Source organism: Populus alba, chromosome 4 (assembly GCF_005239225.2).
Source record: "Populus alba chromosome 4, ASM523922v2, whole genome shotgun sequence".
Taxonomy (NCBI): domain Eukaryota; kingdom Viridiplantae; phylum Streptophyta; class Magnoliopsida; order Malpighiales; family Salicaceae; genus Populus; species Populus alba.
The window spans coordinates 1,915,740-1,928,180 of record NC_133287.1 but is presented as its reverse complement, the minus strand read 5'-3'; the positions used below and the strand labels follow the sequence as shown (position 1 = coordinate 1,928,180).

The 12,441-nt window shown below is 32.9% G+C and overlaps 2 protein-coding genes across 4 annotated transcripts; both read right to left on the bottom strand.

Moving 5' to 3' along the window:
* Positions 1 to 1,316: 1,316 nt before the first annotated feature.
* On the bottom strand, positions 1,317 to 4,431 carry LOC118058651 (cysteine-rich receptor-like protein kinase 10). Of its 2 annotated transcripts, none has more exons than XM_035071375.2 (7): positions 3,577 to 4,431; positions 3,340 to 3,456; positions 3,046 to 3,251; positions 2,729 to 2,939; positions 2,342 to 2,579; positions 1,929 to 2,079; positions 1,317 to 1,833 (listed from the first exon to the last, which is right to left on the bottom strand). In XM_035071375.2, exons 1-7 carry the CDS (start codon positions 4,358 to 4,360, stop codon positions 1,531 to 1,533), a joined length of 2,010 nt encoding a protein of 669 aa, XP_034927266.1. In that variant the 5' UTR covers positions 4,361 to 4,431; the 3' UTR covers positions 1,317 to 1,530. The 2 variants fall into 2 exon arrangements, with proteins under 2 accessions (XP_034927266.1, XP_073264675.1); XM_073408574.1 differs by having other exon boundaries at positions 3,398 to 3,456; positions 3,577 to 3,716.
* Positions 4,432 to 8,319: 3,888 nt separating this feature from the next.
* Positions 8,320 to 11,633, bottom strand: LOC118058703 (cysteine-rich receptor-like protein kinase 15). 2 transcript variants are annotated; one of them, XM_035071438.2, is made up of 7 exons: positions 10,785 to 11,633; positions 10,465 to 10,581; positions 9,979 to 10,169; positions 9,614 to 9,824; positions 9,271 to 9,508; positions 9,008 to 9,158; positions 8,320 to 8,874 (listed from the first exon to the last, which is right to left on the bottom strand). In XM_035071438.2, the coding sequence occupies exons 1-7, from the start codon at positions 11,566 to 11,568 to the stop codon at positions 8,575 to 8,577; spliced, it is 1,992 nt and encodes a 663-aa protein (XP_034927329.1). In that variant the 5' UTR covers positions 11,569 to 11,633; the 3' UTR covers positions 8,320 to 8,574. The 2 variants fall into 2 exon arrangements, with proteins under 2 accessions (XP_034927329.1, XP_034927336.1); XM_035071445.2 differs by having other exon boundaries at positions 8,713 to 8,874; positions 9,004 to 9,158.
* Positions 11,634 to 12,441: the final 808 nt, after the last annotated feature.

Genomic DNA, 12,441 nt, shown 5'->3' with positions numbered 1-12,441 from the left:
ACATGGTTACCACAAGCATTACTTGCGATGGGGGCCACCGCAAAATCTGGCTTTGGGGCCCCTAAAAAATTATTAAGGAATATCATCAAACAATCACACTCTAATTTCAAAGAATATATGTCCTTGTCCGCACTTGACCCCACGAGCATTTATGAGTTTGTTTTTTTTTTTCGGGGCACGGCCCTACCAAACTTCTCCAATCTCCACCCCTGGTGTGGTGTGGTGTGTTTTGAGTGTGCTTTAGTTATTGTGAGTGTTGTGTGAGCTAGTTGGTAAAATACATTTGTAATCCCTCCAAGTATTGAAAATTACTCATATCAACTCCTTTACTGGAATTTTGGTCATGCAAGTCCCTATACTTTCGGTGATTGGTGACTCATGGTCCCTCCATCCATGTATACCTTTTACATTGCTATCAAAGAAATTTTTCTATTATCATTGTAAATACCAAATCAAATATTCAGCATCCACATTCAAAATATTGTAAGAAATAATTATATTAAACAAATTTTTTAAAAGATAATTGATTTCATTCTATTATTACCCTTTCATACCAATTTTTGTAACTGAGAAACAATGAACGTACTTTGCCCATCATATAAGAAAGTGTTTGTTTATGCGGTAGTTTATGCTTTTAAAGCTCACTGCAAAAAACATAACATTTGATTATATTAAAATGTAACTGGCTTTTCGTGTGGGATCCATATATATATATATATATATATTTGTTGAAACACATGCAACTGCTTCACATCTGCAAACCAGGTGAATTAATTCACCTGGGCACTGTTCACTCCAAGAAGTAAACAATGCCCAGATCAATTAATAAATTCAACTTGGCATTGTTCGCTTGAATAGTGCCAGGTGAATTTCAGGTGAACAGTGCTAGGTCAATTTATTAATTGAACAGTGCCATGATTATAACTATTTATATTAAAAAAATATTTTTTTAAAATTATATTTTACTCGAAAAACTAGTGTTTAATATTATTTAATAATATTACATAAACTAGAAGAACATCGCATGATAATGTAACATTTGTAGAATTTGATCGCAATTTCAATTTTATTTCTGATGATATTTTACATGATTTTGTTGCTCAAAAAATCATGAAAACCATAGTCCTTATCAGATGAATTTCATACATAATGAAATTGTAGATAATTTAATGGAATAATAAAAAAAAATTGATATAAAATATTATTTATTTAATAATATAATAATGGTAGTTAAATCTATAATATTTAAATTAAAAACCATCAATATTAATATATATATTTTTTAATTATTTTATAACCTCAATTTAAAAAGTATGTTTAACCAAATACATTAAATTATTTTTTATTCAACCTCAATTTCAATTACAGTTTTAACTAAACATATATAAATATCAAACTAATTTCAATAAAAAATACTTCTTATAAAATATTTTTTTTCAAATTGTAACCACAAAAACTATCACATCACCCGACACGCTGCGGAGATACCTAAGAGGGCTTCGTGGTCACCCACTTCATTCACCAGCTTCATCAGCGAGGTAAAATATCAGAAACAGTTAAGCCATTGACAGAACAATCATTTGCTTTTGCCTCGTGGTGGTCTGTAAATCTCCCAGCAAAAATGGCCGGCCGTTGAGGTTGGGGAAGATCAATTGAGTTGTCACTTTTCAGCATTAAAACAACGGACGACATGTCTGGCCTTTCACTAGCATCTTCTTGGACGCATAATAAACCGATATGCACGCATCGGGAAAATTCATCAGAGCAGCATGAATCAGCCAACACTGGATCTATCATCTCGAGTTCCTTTCCATTGCTCCATAATTCCCATGCCTGGTTCAGGATTCGGAAGTGTATTTAACTAAACATTTTTAATTATCATGGTGTCAAGTAAGTGATTATGTGTATTCTATTCAGAAGAAACTTACATAAGCTAGGAGGCTAGGAGCACGTTTCGATTTGTGGAATCCAGAATTCTTTCTTCCGGTTATGATCTCCAGCAGAATAACTCCAAAACTAAAAACATCAGATTTGGTGGAGTAAAGCCCCTCCATTGCATACTCTGGTGCCATGTATCCACTATTCAACAGAAGGGACAGTAAATTTTTAGTAATCCTGCAAAAGTAAATATCCAACAAGACCTATGTGCTGTGCTCCCAGCAGCTAGTGGAGACAGAGGTGGCCCAAAAAACTCCAGACTCGGAAAAGTTAGAAACATGAAGCACGGAAAATGATGGATCATGTCATTATGCTTTGTGATGTTATTATTGTCTAGGAAATCGGGTAACTAATGAAGTGATTACTTAATATACAAAGACAATTCAGGTGAAAATTCACTTACTATGTTCCCACTATCCTAACAGTATTGGCTTCGCCTTCATTAGCTTCCATGATCCTTGCCATTCCGAAGTCAGAAATCTTCGGATTCATGTTGTTGTCCAACAAGATGTTGCTAGCTTTCAGGTCCCGATGGATGATTCTAAGTCTAGAATCCTCATGGAGATAAAGTGTTCCCTTTGCAATCCCATTTATAATATGAATACGACTTCTCCAACTAAGTTGAGCACGTTTCCTCGGATCTACAGTTAAATCAAAATTGATGCGAAATCAAATTATTGCTTGTATTCACTATTTGAAAAATAAGATTTCAGCATATTGTATCTGAGATCAATGAATGGAAATTTCTGATGTGAAAACATTAAGAAACTTATTAAAGAGGACTAGTTACCAAAGAGGACCATGTCTAGGCTGTTGTTAGGCATGAATTCATAGACCAGAAGCTTTTCCTCTCCATCAACACAAAAACCGAGAAGCTTAACAAGATTTTTGTGCTGGAGTTTCATGATTAGCAGAACTTCATTTGTAAACTCGTTTTTGCCTTGCTCGGACGAAGCTGAAAGTCTCTTTACTGCTAATTCTTTTCCATCACTCAGTGTACCCTTCAAAAACACACAACAAAGGAATTAGTAAAACCTCTTTTATCTCTTCTCTAGAGTACTTTGTAAGGTAATTTGAGCTTGAACATAAGATATTTAATTCATTTACCTTGTAAACTGGGCCAAAACCACCTTGCCCGAGAAAGTTTGTTTCAGAGAAGTTATCAGTAGCTGCATTTATGGATGCCAGATCCATCATTGCGGATTCCCGATCATTAAGGCCATCTCTCTGAAAATCTTGGTGCTGGAAATCATTGCGGTTTGGGTGATCAAACCCACGAAATTTATCATCTTGACTAGTATTTTCTTTCTTACCTGTATGACAAGATTCAAGAAGTCAACAAGGATTACAAAGAAAACTAAAAAGAAACATGTTGGTGAATTTCATAAGAAGCATCCTTGCATTTTCGCATTCTGAATTTCATCGCAAGATGGCAGAAGAAGGAGCCTAAAATTGCTACCACCAAAAGTGTTGATGCCACAGTACTGATGGTAATTATCCATATTTCCCTTTCGTTGCCTGTCATTAGGGAAAATAAATTATTTTCAGCTCATGAAGTATAGTTTTTTTTTTTATTAGCAAATACAACCAAATATAACCACTTTTTACGTCTTAATTGATCTATAAGCAAATTGGTACCTTTTCCGGTCACCGTTCTTTGAGAAGATTCAGTTGCGCCGTCATAGAAAGCATATAACTCATACCTTAAATAGCAACTGCGGCTGAAAATCCTTGCTCCACGAGAAAAATAGCAACAAGTCGTAACATTTTTTATGGCAACCTCAAGGCATGTGTAACAATCATTTGGAGACAAGTCTGTAGAGCACTGTACTAGAGAGAAAACGCTGTCACTACCAGTGAAAGGTTCGTCTCCAGTAGCATACATATTCGCTGAAGGACCAAAAGCTGCCTTCTTGATAAGACTACTCAAGGTTTTATTGACTACTAAACTAAGATGTTCTGGATTTGAAATGTTCTTTGGATTTTGTTGGGGAATGTTTCCTGAAACATCCAAGTGGCCTAAGAATCTTTGATTCGAGTAGCGCAATTGACATAGCTCTCCCCACACAACTGCTTCCTTATCTCCTGGACAAAGCTGCCTGATGTCTTGGGATGCTGCAGCTACGCAGGTACGGCAGCTTTCATTTCTTACATAGTTGAGGCACATATATTGAGCATACACTCTGTCTGGATCAATTCCAGTAGAGGTATTGAAAATTTTTGAAACTGAAGCATTTGAAGAAAGAGAAGCCATGAGGGTCTCGAGATTGTTTTGAAATGGACTATTATCTGTATAGTTAGATTTGTTCGAGCAAAGACTGTATGGAGGATCAGCATAAGCAAGATCAAGAAGGTTAGCAATGGAAAAATACAGCAAAAGAATTTGAAAACTTGTTGTAACAAGAAGGAAATTTTGACCCATATCCTGTGTTTTGAGATTTCTACACTAGCTATAATTTGTAGCTGAAATTGTTTTCTGTCTTCTTTCACCTTACGGCCGAGAGACCATAGTTATATTATATGTATATATAAAGCAGTCAAATATGGTGGGTCATCCAAAAGCATAGCAAATGGGAATTTTCTTGGAAGAATTGGGATAAATCAAGGCAAGAAGAAAAATATTGTTATAGAACGAAGTCCCCCGTCAAATAAGTATAAGAATATAAGGTAATATTAAATGAGTCCCTCATCACTGAATTTTAATATTTTGGATTAAATTCATATTTAATTATCAAATTTAATGTCATATCCTAGGAAAAAATTCAAGACGTTAGCAAAGATCTTAAAGATCATCGATAAGATTAAATTGTTTTTGGATGAAATCAAATTTCAACAAAAAAAATCAACAAATACGAATCAAGTTTTTACCCTACAAGTAAAAAAAAAAAGTGAAGGATGAGCCATGAAACTGTTTCTTCCTATTTCATAACTTCATTTTTTTCCATTTTTTGCAATATATGCGCATGCATGTGTGTGTTGAAAAAGAAAAATGGACTTGCTATGGTCAACAAAACTAGATTGGACACTGAATACTGAATTTTTGACAGAGATCTATTCGTGGCGTGTAGTATCCAGGAAGGTCTTATGTTTTTTTGGAATAAGGAGGAAGGTCTTATGTAATTTGTAAGATTTGTTAAGAACATGGCTGGACGTTAATGATTTGACCTGGACTAAAAGTTTTAACCAATGTTTCATGAATATTCAATGTTCGTCTTTGAACAACAATTCCGAGTTTGAACAAGACTTGTTTTGTGATTCATATTTCCTACTTGGAAAACCGTAAGAAACTGCATTTACGATCGGCCCACCTTTACTTAATTAATTTAAATTTCAGCCTCGAGGTACGTGTTCGGTGATATAATATAAAGTTGTTTGTTTTTTTTAATTAAAATGTATAATAATGATGATTTTTTAGATTTTTTTTATTTTTTATATCAACATATTAAAATAGTAAAATTATATCAGCTTAATTGTTTTCAGACAAAAAAAAAAATTAAAAAAAAATTTTAAGAAACAAAAATTATTAGAATGTCTCCCTTGTCATACCAAATTTTATGGGTAAAAAATTATACACTCAGTTCCCAATATTTGAAAAAGTAATATCACAAGTATATGAGAGGTACGTTGAGAAAAGCAAACGTAGCAGAAGTTTAAAAACAAAAAAGTGCAGCACCAACTAGCACGTGTAAAACATTAAAAACATTAAAAGAAAATAAATTTAATGCTTTTTTAAAGTTAAATGTACTTTTAAAGAGTATTCAAATATAGTTAATAGTCGATAAAAATTAAATATTTAAGGGTATTTGAAATTATAGTAATGATTATTTTTTAAAATATTTTTTATTTAAAAATAAATTAAAATATTTTTTATTTTTAAATAAATTATTTGTAGTATTATTACATTAAAATAATTTTAAAATATAAAAAATAATTTAAAACAAAAAATAAATTTTAAAAATAATGAGATAGGGGTTGCACCGCAAGCCACATAACGTATAAAATTGAGTGTGTTTCAACCTGTGTTTTGATAAATTTTAAATTTTTTTTTTGTTAAAATTGAGTGCGGTTTGTACTTTTTAGATCGTTTTGATGTGCTGATGTCAAAAATAATTTTTAAAAAATGAAAAAAATATCATTGGCATGTATTTCGGCACGAAAAGCTATTTGAAAAGCAACCGCTACCACACTGCCAAACACACTTAAGTGATCTTAGGCATTAATTGTAATGACTACGATGTGTATCAACTATCCATTTGTTAAACATATATAAATCAGTTTATTTGATCATCTATCAGTTTAGGATGCTAAGGATTTTTAGTGAAAAACTATTCATTTTATTAATTATTTTTATTTCTATATATTTTAGAGAAAGATTTTTAATGGTGTTTTATATTTATTTTTTTTTTAGTTTAGAAAATCAAATATTATACTTAATAAATTTATTTTTTCTAATTAGTTTAAAAATTCCTACAATAAATATATAATGATTTATTTTTTTTCTTCAAGATAGATTTAGGACTTATATAAATATTATTATTCTGCTTATATTTTAGATTTTAGGAGGTTAGAGAAAATATTCAATAATAAAATTTTAAATTAAAATTTTTGTATGAAGATTTTATTTGATAAAATTATATGTTTTTTGTGTTTGTTGTTGTTCTTGTGTTGTTGGTTAATATTCAACCAAAAGCAGACAAAAATATATATATATATATATATATATATATATATATATATATATATATATATATCATTTTATATGTTACTTGTGTTTGTTGTTGGTCTTGTGTTGCTGATTCGGGGAAAGTTCAATTTCTATGGCTTCAATGTTCAAATGGAGGAATAAGAAACGAGTGGACAACTATACAGCTAGTCTAGGTAGGGGTGAGCAAAAAAACCGATAAACCGATTAAACCGAGAAAACTGAAAAAAAAAAAAACCGAAAAAAACCGAACAAAAAAAAAAAAACCAAATTAACCGATTAAAAAATCACAAAAAAATTCTGGTTCGGTTCAGTTCAATCTCTAAAGTCTGAAACCGATTGAATCAAACCGAACCGGTTCAACCAGTCAGTATTTAAAAAAAAAAAGTATAAATACAATATTTTCTTACCCTAAAATCACACTTAGCATCAGCCACCCCTCTGCATATCCCTCCCTTCCTTTAGCCCCCCTTCTCTGCATATCCCTCTCCCTTCCCTTTACTCTGCATATCCCTCCCCCTTCTGTGTATATCCCTCTCCCTTCCCTTTACTCTTTGTAAATCTAAAATTACAGGCTTTATGGCGTGCTTGCATGATGTGGGTAAGTGTCAAGTGATTTTTTTTCCTTTCATTCTCCCCTTTTTTTTTTTTTTTTCCTATTGTGTTTCTTATCTTTTACTGGCTTATGTGGCTAAGGGTTTGGACAATTTATTCATACAAGTTTCAGCCAACAAACATGACATCTTTTCTTTATTGTGCGTAGCAGAAGTTTTGATTTGGAGGCTCTTGTTTTAATTGTGGGCAGTCGGGACATAGAGCATCAAAATGCCCAAACAAGGAAGATTTTTAGTTGCCTTCTTCGACGTAGGAATTAGGGATTTTTTTGGGACTGTGAATAAGTTGGAATAATTTTGGTTTGAACCGGTTTGGAAGGGAAAAAAACTAAACCGAACCGAACTGAAATTAATCGGTTTGAACCGGTTTTCGGTTCGGTTCAGTTCAAAAAATAAAAAAAAAATTTGGTTTGGTTGTTTATTTTGGTTCAAAACCAGACTGAACCGAAAATGCTCAGCACTAAATCTCGGTTTTAGCACCATTTATTTTTTATTAATTTTATCCTCAAACTCGTAGAAATTCTCACTACAAGTGGAAATTAACAATGTTTACTGTGAGCGAAAATAATGATCAATATAATAATGCAATGATGATTTTTTTTAATTTTTAATTTTTTTTTAATTTTATTTCTTAATATTAATTTATTAAGGAATTAAAATTTATAATTTTCTTTTATTTATTTTATTTAAGGTTATCATAATCTCATGATCTAGATTATAAGTTTTATAAGTTAACTTGGTTGATTCAAGGTTTTTTTGTTTATTTTTGTAATTGAGAATTTAACTTCAACATATTTTTTTATTTGTTTTTTATAAGATTACAAAGGTCTTATGATTTATATTACGAAGTTTACATGTTGACCTAGATTGACATGAATCGATTCATTATGTTTTTGTCTCAATAGTTATATAAAAAAATATCATTTTGAATTTTTTATTTTTTAAAACTATGTTTTTTTCCATAAGTTCAAGAGGGTATTTTTACAATTGAGCTATGATGAAATTAATATTTTTTTAAAAAATAAAATTAGTGGTTAGTGTTACAGACCAACGTGACCAGAACCAAGAACCAAAACCATATCACTACCACCTTAAAATTAGTGGACAGTGTCTCGTCATGCTATTTATTTCTGGCTTATAATTTGTCAGAACCCCTTCTAATTCCAACTAGCTATTCAGAGACACGTTGTTACTATACACAATTTGAGGTCTTCTATTCACCATTTTGAGATCTTAACAAAATGGCTAAGAAAACTAGCTATTCTGAACCACACCACTTGCCGCAGACATTGACAGGAACAGTGGCAATCTTATTAACAATCAGCGCGGTACGACACCAGAAACAGTCATTTGATTTACAGAAGGATCTGTTGGTGAAGACTTGTAGATTGGAACCATTTTACCTAGAGAGAACGCAGGTTGTTTCGGCTGAGGAAGAGCTATTGGGTCACTTCCCAAAGCTAGAACCACAAATGACATTGTTGGCCTGTCTGCTGGATCTTCCTGCACACATAACAGCCCAACATGTATGCACCTCACAATCCCTTCTGTTTGACTTCTGTCCATCAACGAAGGATCCACTAATTCCATTTCTCTCCCTTCATTCCACAATCTCCACGCCTGTCAGATTGCATGAAAAAAAAAAAATCATAACAGTACCTGGTTATAATTTTCAACCTTCAAAATTCTTTTTGATAGGTTGACAATTATTTGAATGGAAATTTTGATGGCAGCGATGTAATATTGTACAAACATATGCTAAGAGTGTCTGGCCATGTTCTGAGAGATAAAAGCCACTGCTTCTTTTCCCACTTGCCATCTCCAGTAGTATAACACCAAAGCTGAAGACATCTGATTTCACTGAGAATAGCCCTCCCATTGCGTACTCCGGAGCCATATATCCGCTGTTTCGTGCGTAAGACGTGCTTTGGATAAGTTATAAGAATTTAGGACTAAAAGCATCACCAAACTAGAAAAATAAATTAGAGTTAAAAAAACAATTAAAAGAGGGCTTACAATGTTCCTACTACTCTTCTAGTGTTAGCTTTGTTCTGGTTTTCGCAGAAAATTCTAGCCATGCCAAAGTCTGATATCTTGGCAACCATTTCATGGTCTAGAAGCACATTGCTAGGTTTCAAATCCCGGTGAATGATTCTAAGCCGGGAATCCTCGTGCAGGTAAAGAAGTCCTCTAGCAATCCCACTAGCTATGTTGTAACATGTCTCCCAATCAAGAAGTGCGCGTCTTTCGGCATCTGAAATTTGAATAATTAAGAAGAAACTTCAGCCTCTTGCATCGTTTAATTGTTGAAAATGTAATATTTAAGAATCCAAAGCCAAACTAAATGAAAGGAACAGACCAAAGATGAAGATGTCAAGGCTTTTGTTATGCATGAATTCATATATCAGCAGCTTTTCATCTCCTTCCATGCCACATCCCAATAGCCTCACCAGGTTTCGGTGCTGTAATTTTGCAATTACTTTGACTTCATTCTTGAACTCCTCTAAGCCTTGCCATGACTTCCTTGACAGCCTTTTAACAGCTATTTCTTTCCCATCTGGTAACACACCCTGAAACAAATTTGCAATGAGGCCAATTTTATCAACTGAAGCAATATTAAGCCATGGCAAACTGAACAAAAAACTCGGTTTTCCTAGAGGTATGGATTGGAAAGACATACTCCTGAATCTCAGTGGATTATGACAGCAAACGTTTACCACTTACCTTATAAACAGTGCCAAACCCACCTTGTCCAAGCTTATTTGAATCGGAGAAGTTGTCTGTAGCTGCTCTGATAGTAGTTAAGTCCATGAAAGGCAGGTCCTCAGAACTTACCAACTGACCTTCATCTGTCATTGTGACCCCTCTTGGACAGGCCAATTCCTGTAGTAATGCTAGGTGACTTCTTTCCACGCCTGACAAAGAATCGGAGTTTTACTCTTTTGTAGTTCTGATATCAATTTAATCGAGCCTGTTTATTTCTGTGATTCAAAAAGGTTTTAAAAAAATTTGAAAATTTTTTATTTTTTTTTATTAACTTTAAACTAATATATTTTTAGTGTTTTCAAATCATTTTGATGTACTGATGTTAAAAATAAATTTTAAAAAATAAAAAAAAATCATTAACATATACTTTGATACAAAAAATTATTAGAAAAACAACCACAACAATACTGTCAAATAAACTCATAGATCGCTTAGTTAATTTACCTCTTTGTTGTCCTCTTTCTCTCAGCAGACAGGCAATGCAAGACCCAATGACAATTACAATCACCACTACAGGAGCACATGCAGCAAATGCCACCATCCCAATCTTCCACTTACTTCCTGCCGTGCAAAGCAGAGAATTGCATAAGATTCAATTTATGAAGAAAAATATTTAATCTCAAAAAATAATAAACTAAGATTCTGGACAATTTTGCGATCCGTCATGGGCAAGAATTAAGAATAACCATATCAGTCATTAATGCAAGACATGATTACTTCTTTTCGCTCACAGATTTTCTGCAAAAAAATTCCTGTTCACTAACCTTTAGGATTCGGATATGTTAACAAGTAACTCGAGGCATTGTAATACTTGTACAGCTCAAATCTCACATCGCAATTTCTGCTAACAATAATTCCACCTTGCCGTGACGAACAGTATCCTTCGAGTTCAGCCGAAGCAGTTGTCAAACATGTTTGACAATCATCTGGTATGATATCTCGTGTGCACTGTGCATGACCATATACGGTTTCGCTTCTAAATTTGATTGCCCCAGTTGCAAACATGCGCTTGGAAGGATTGACGGCGGCCTCAGTTGACAGGTTAGTCATTAAGTAGGTTAGAACATCAGAGAAATGTTTTGGATCTGATAGAAATTTCTCCTGAGAATCCCAGTCTGGATACTTCCCTGTATAAACATACAAGGAAGTCATATTCTGAAACGAGTAGTGAACTTGGCAAAGTTCATACCATATGATTGCATCTGTATAATTTCTACAATCCTTAAAGATTTCTTGGCTTGCCTTCTCCACACAAGCCTGACAAGAACTTGAGTTGACATCACCTCTGCACAGTGCTTGGCCATAGACCTTGGCAGGGGGTTCTCCAACAGAGGTGTAGTTAAAACCTGTTAATGAAGTGATGGACGGCAAGTTCTCAAGAAGAAGCTTGAGGTTGCTCTCAAATGTACTGTTGAGCGTGTAGTTTCTTGTGTTATTGGAGCAAGCTGTAACAAGATGGTCTGCAACAGTAATGGCTGGGAGAGCTGAAAACGGTATGATCAGCAAAAACATGACTAAATTTAAATCTATTGTTGTCATCAGGATCATTATGGAGCAAATTTAACGAAAAGATAAAAAGGGGCTTGGAAATTCACTTGAAACCATTTGGATAATGGGACTATTAAAGCTGCACAACAGGACGGAGCTGGTATCATTTAATAGATGATCAAAATTAATATAATAAGATATATTATTAAAAATTTTATTTATTTAAAATAAAAATATTATATTATTCTATATTTAAATATTAAATATAAAAAAAATTTACATGTGGCCCTGCTTGCCTTCCCTGGTTCCCATGTGTACAGGTGATCATGGGGGGGAGAATATAACTGGATTAATCATCCCTGAGAATACGTTTTACTTTCTCAATTAAAAATGACCGGCCTGAGCATTGACTTAATTGATTGACCAGGAATAAATTGGCATTCAAATGAAAAATTTTCTAGATATGTTTTTTATATGAATCCTGCTGAGTAGAGCTTATCCTTCTATTTCCTAAGTTCAAATACATGGGGTGTGGCTTGTATTGCTATATTATAAGTTCAAATACATGGCCACTTTTCCCATTTGATAATATATAACAAATTTATTGATTAATTAATTATGAATTAGAGTTTTATTATTTATATTTTATTTAATAAAATTAAATGCGAAATAATAATTTAGTTGATTCATACAAGATTCAAGTTTAAACTTTAACTCGAGATATATACTTTCTTTTCTTTTTATTCAAGTTTTAATATCTAGTTGAACACTTTACAATCTTGGGTTCGATCCTAACAGATCCATTATGAAAATTTTTCTATCATTATCAATTAAATGCATAATTAATAAAATACATAATCCTTGTGTTTAACACGAAATGGGCAATAGATTTGTTACTGTATTATATTATCCATAGAGAATATTATTATTAGG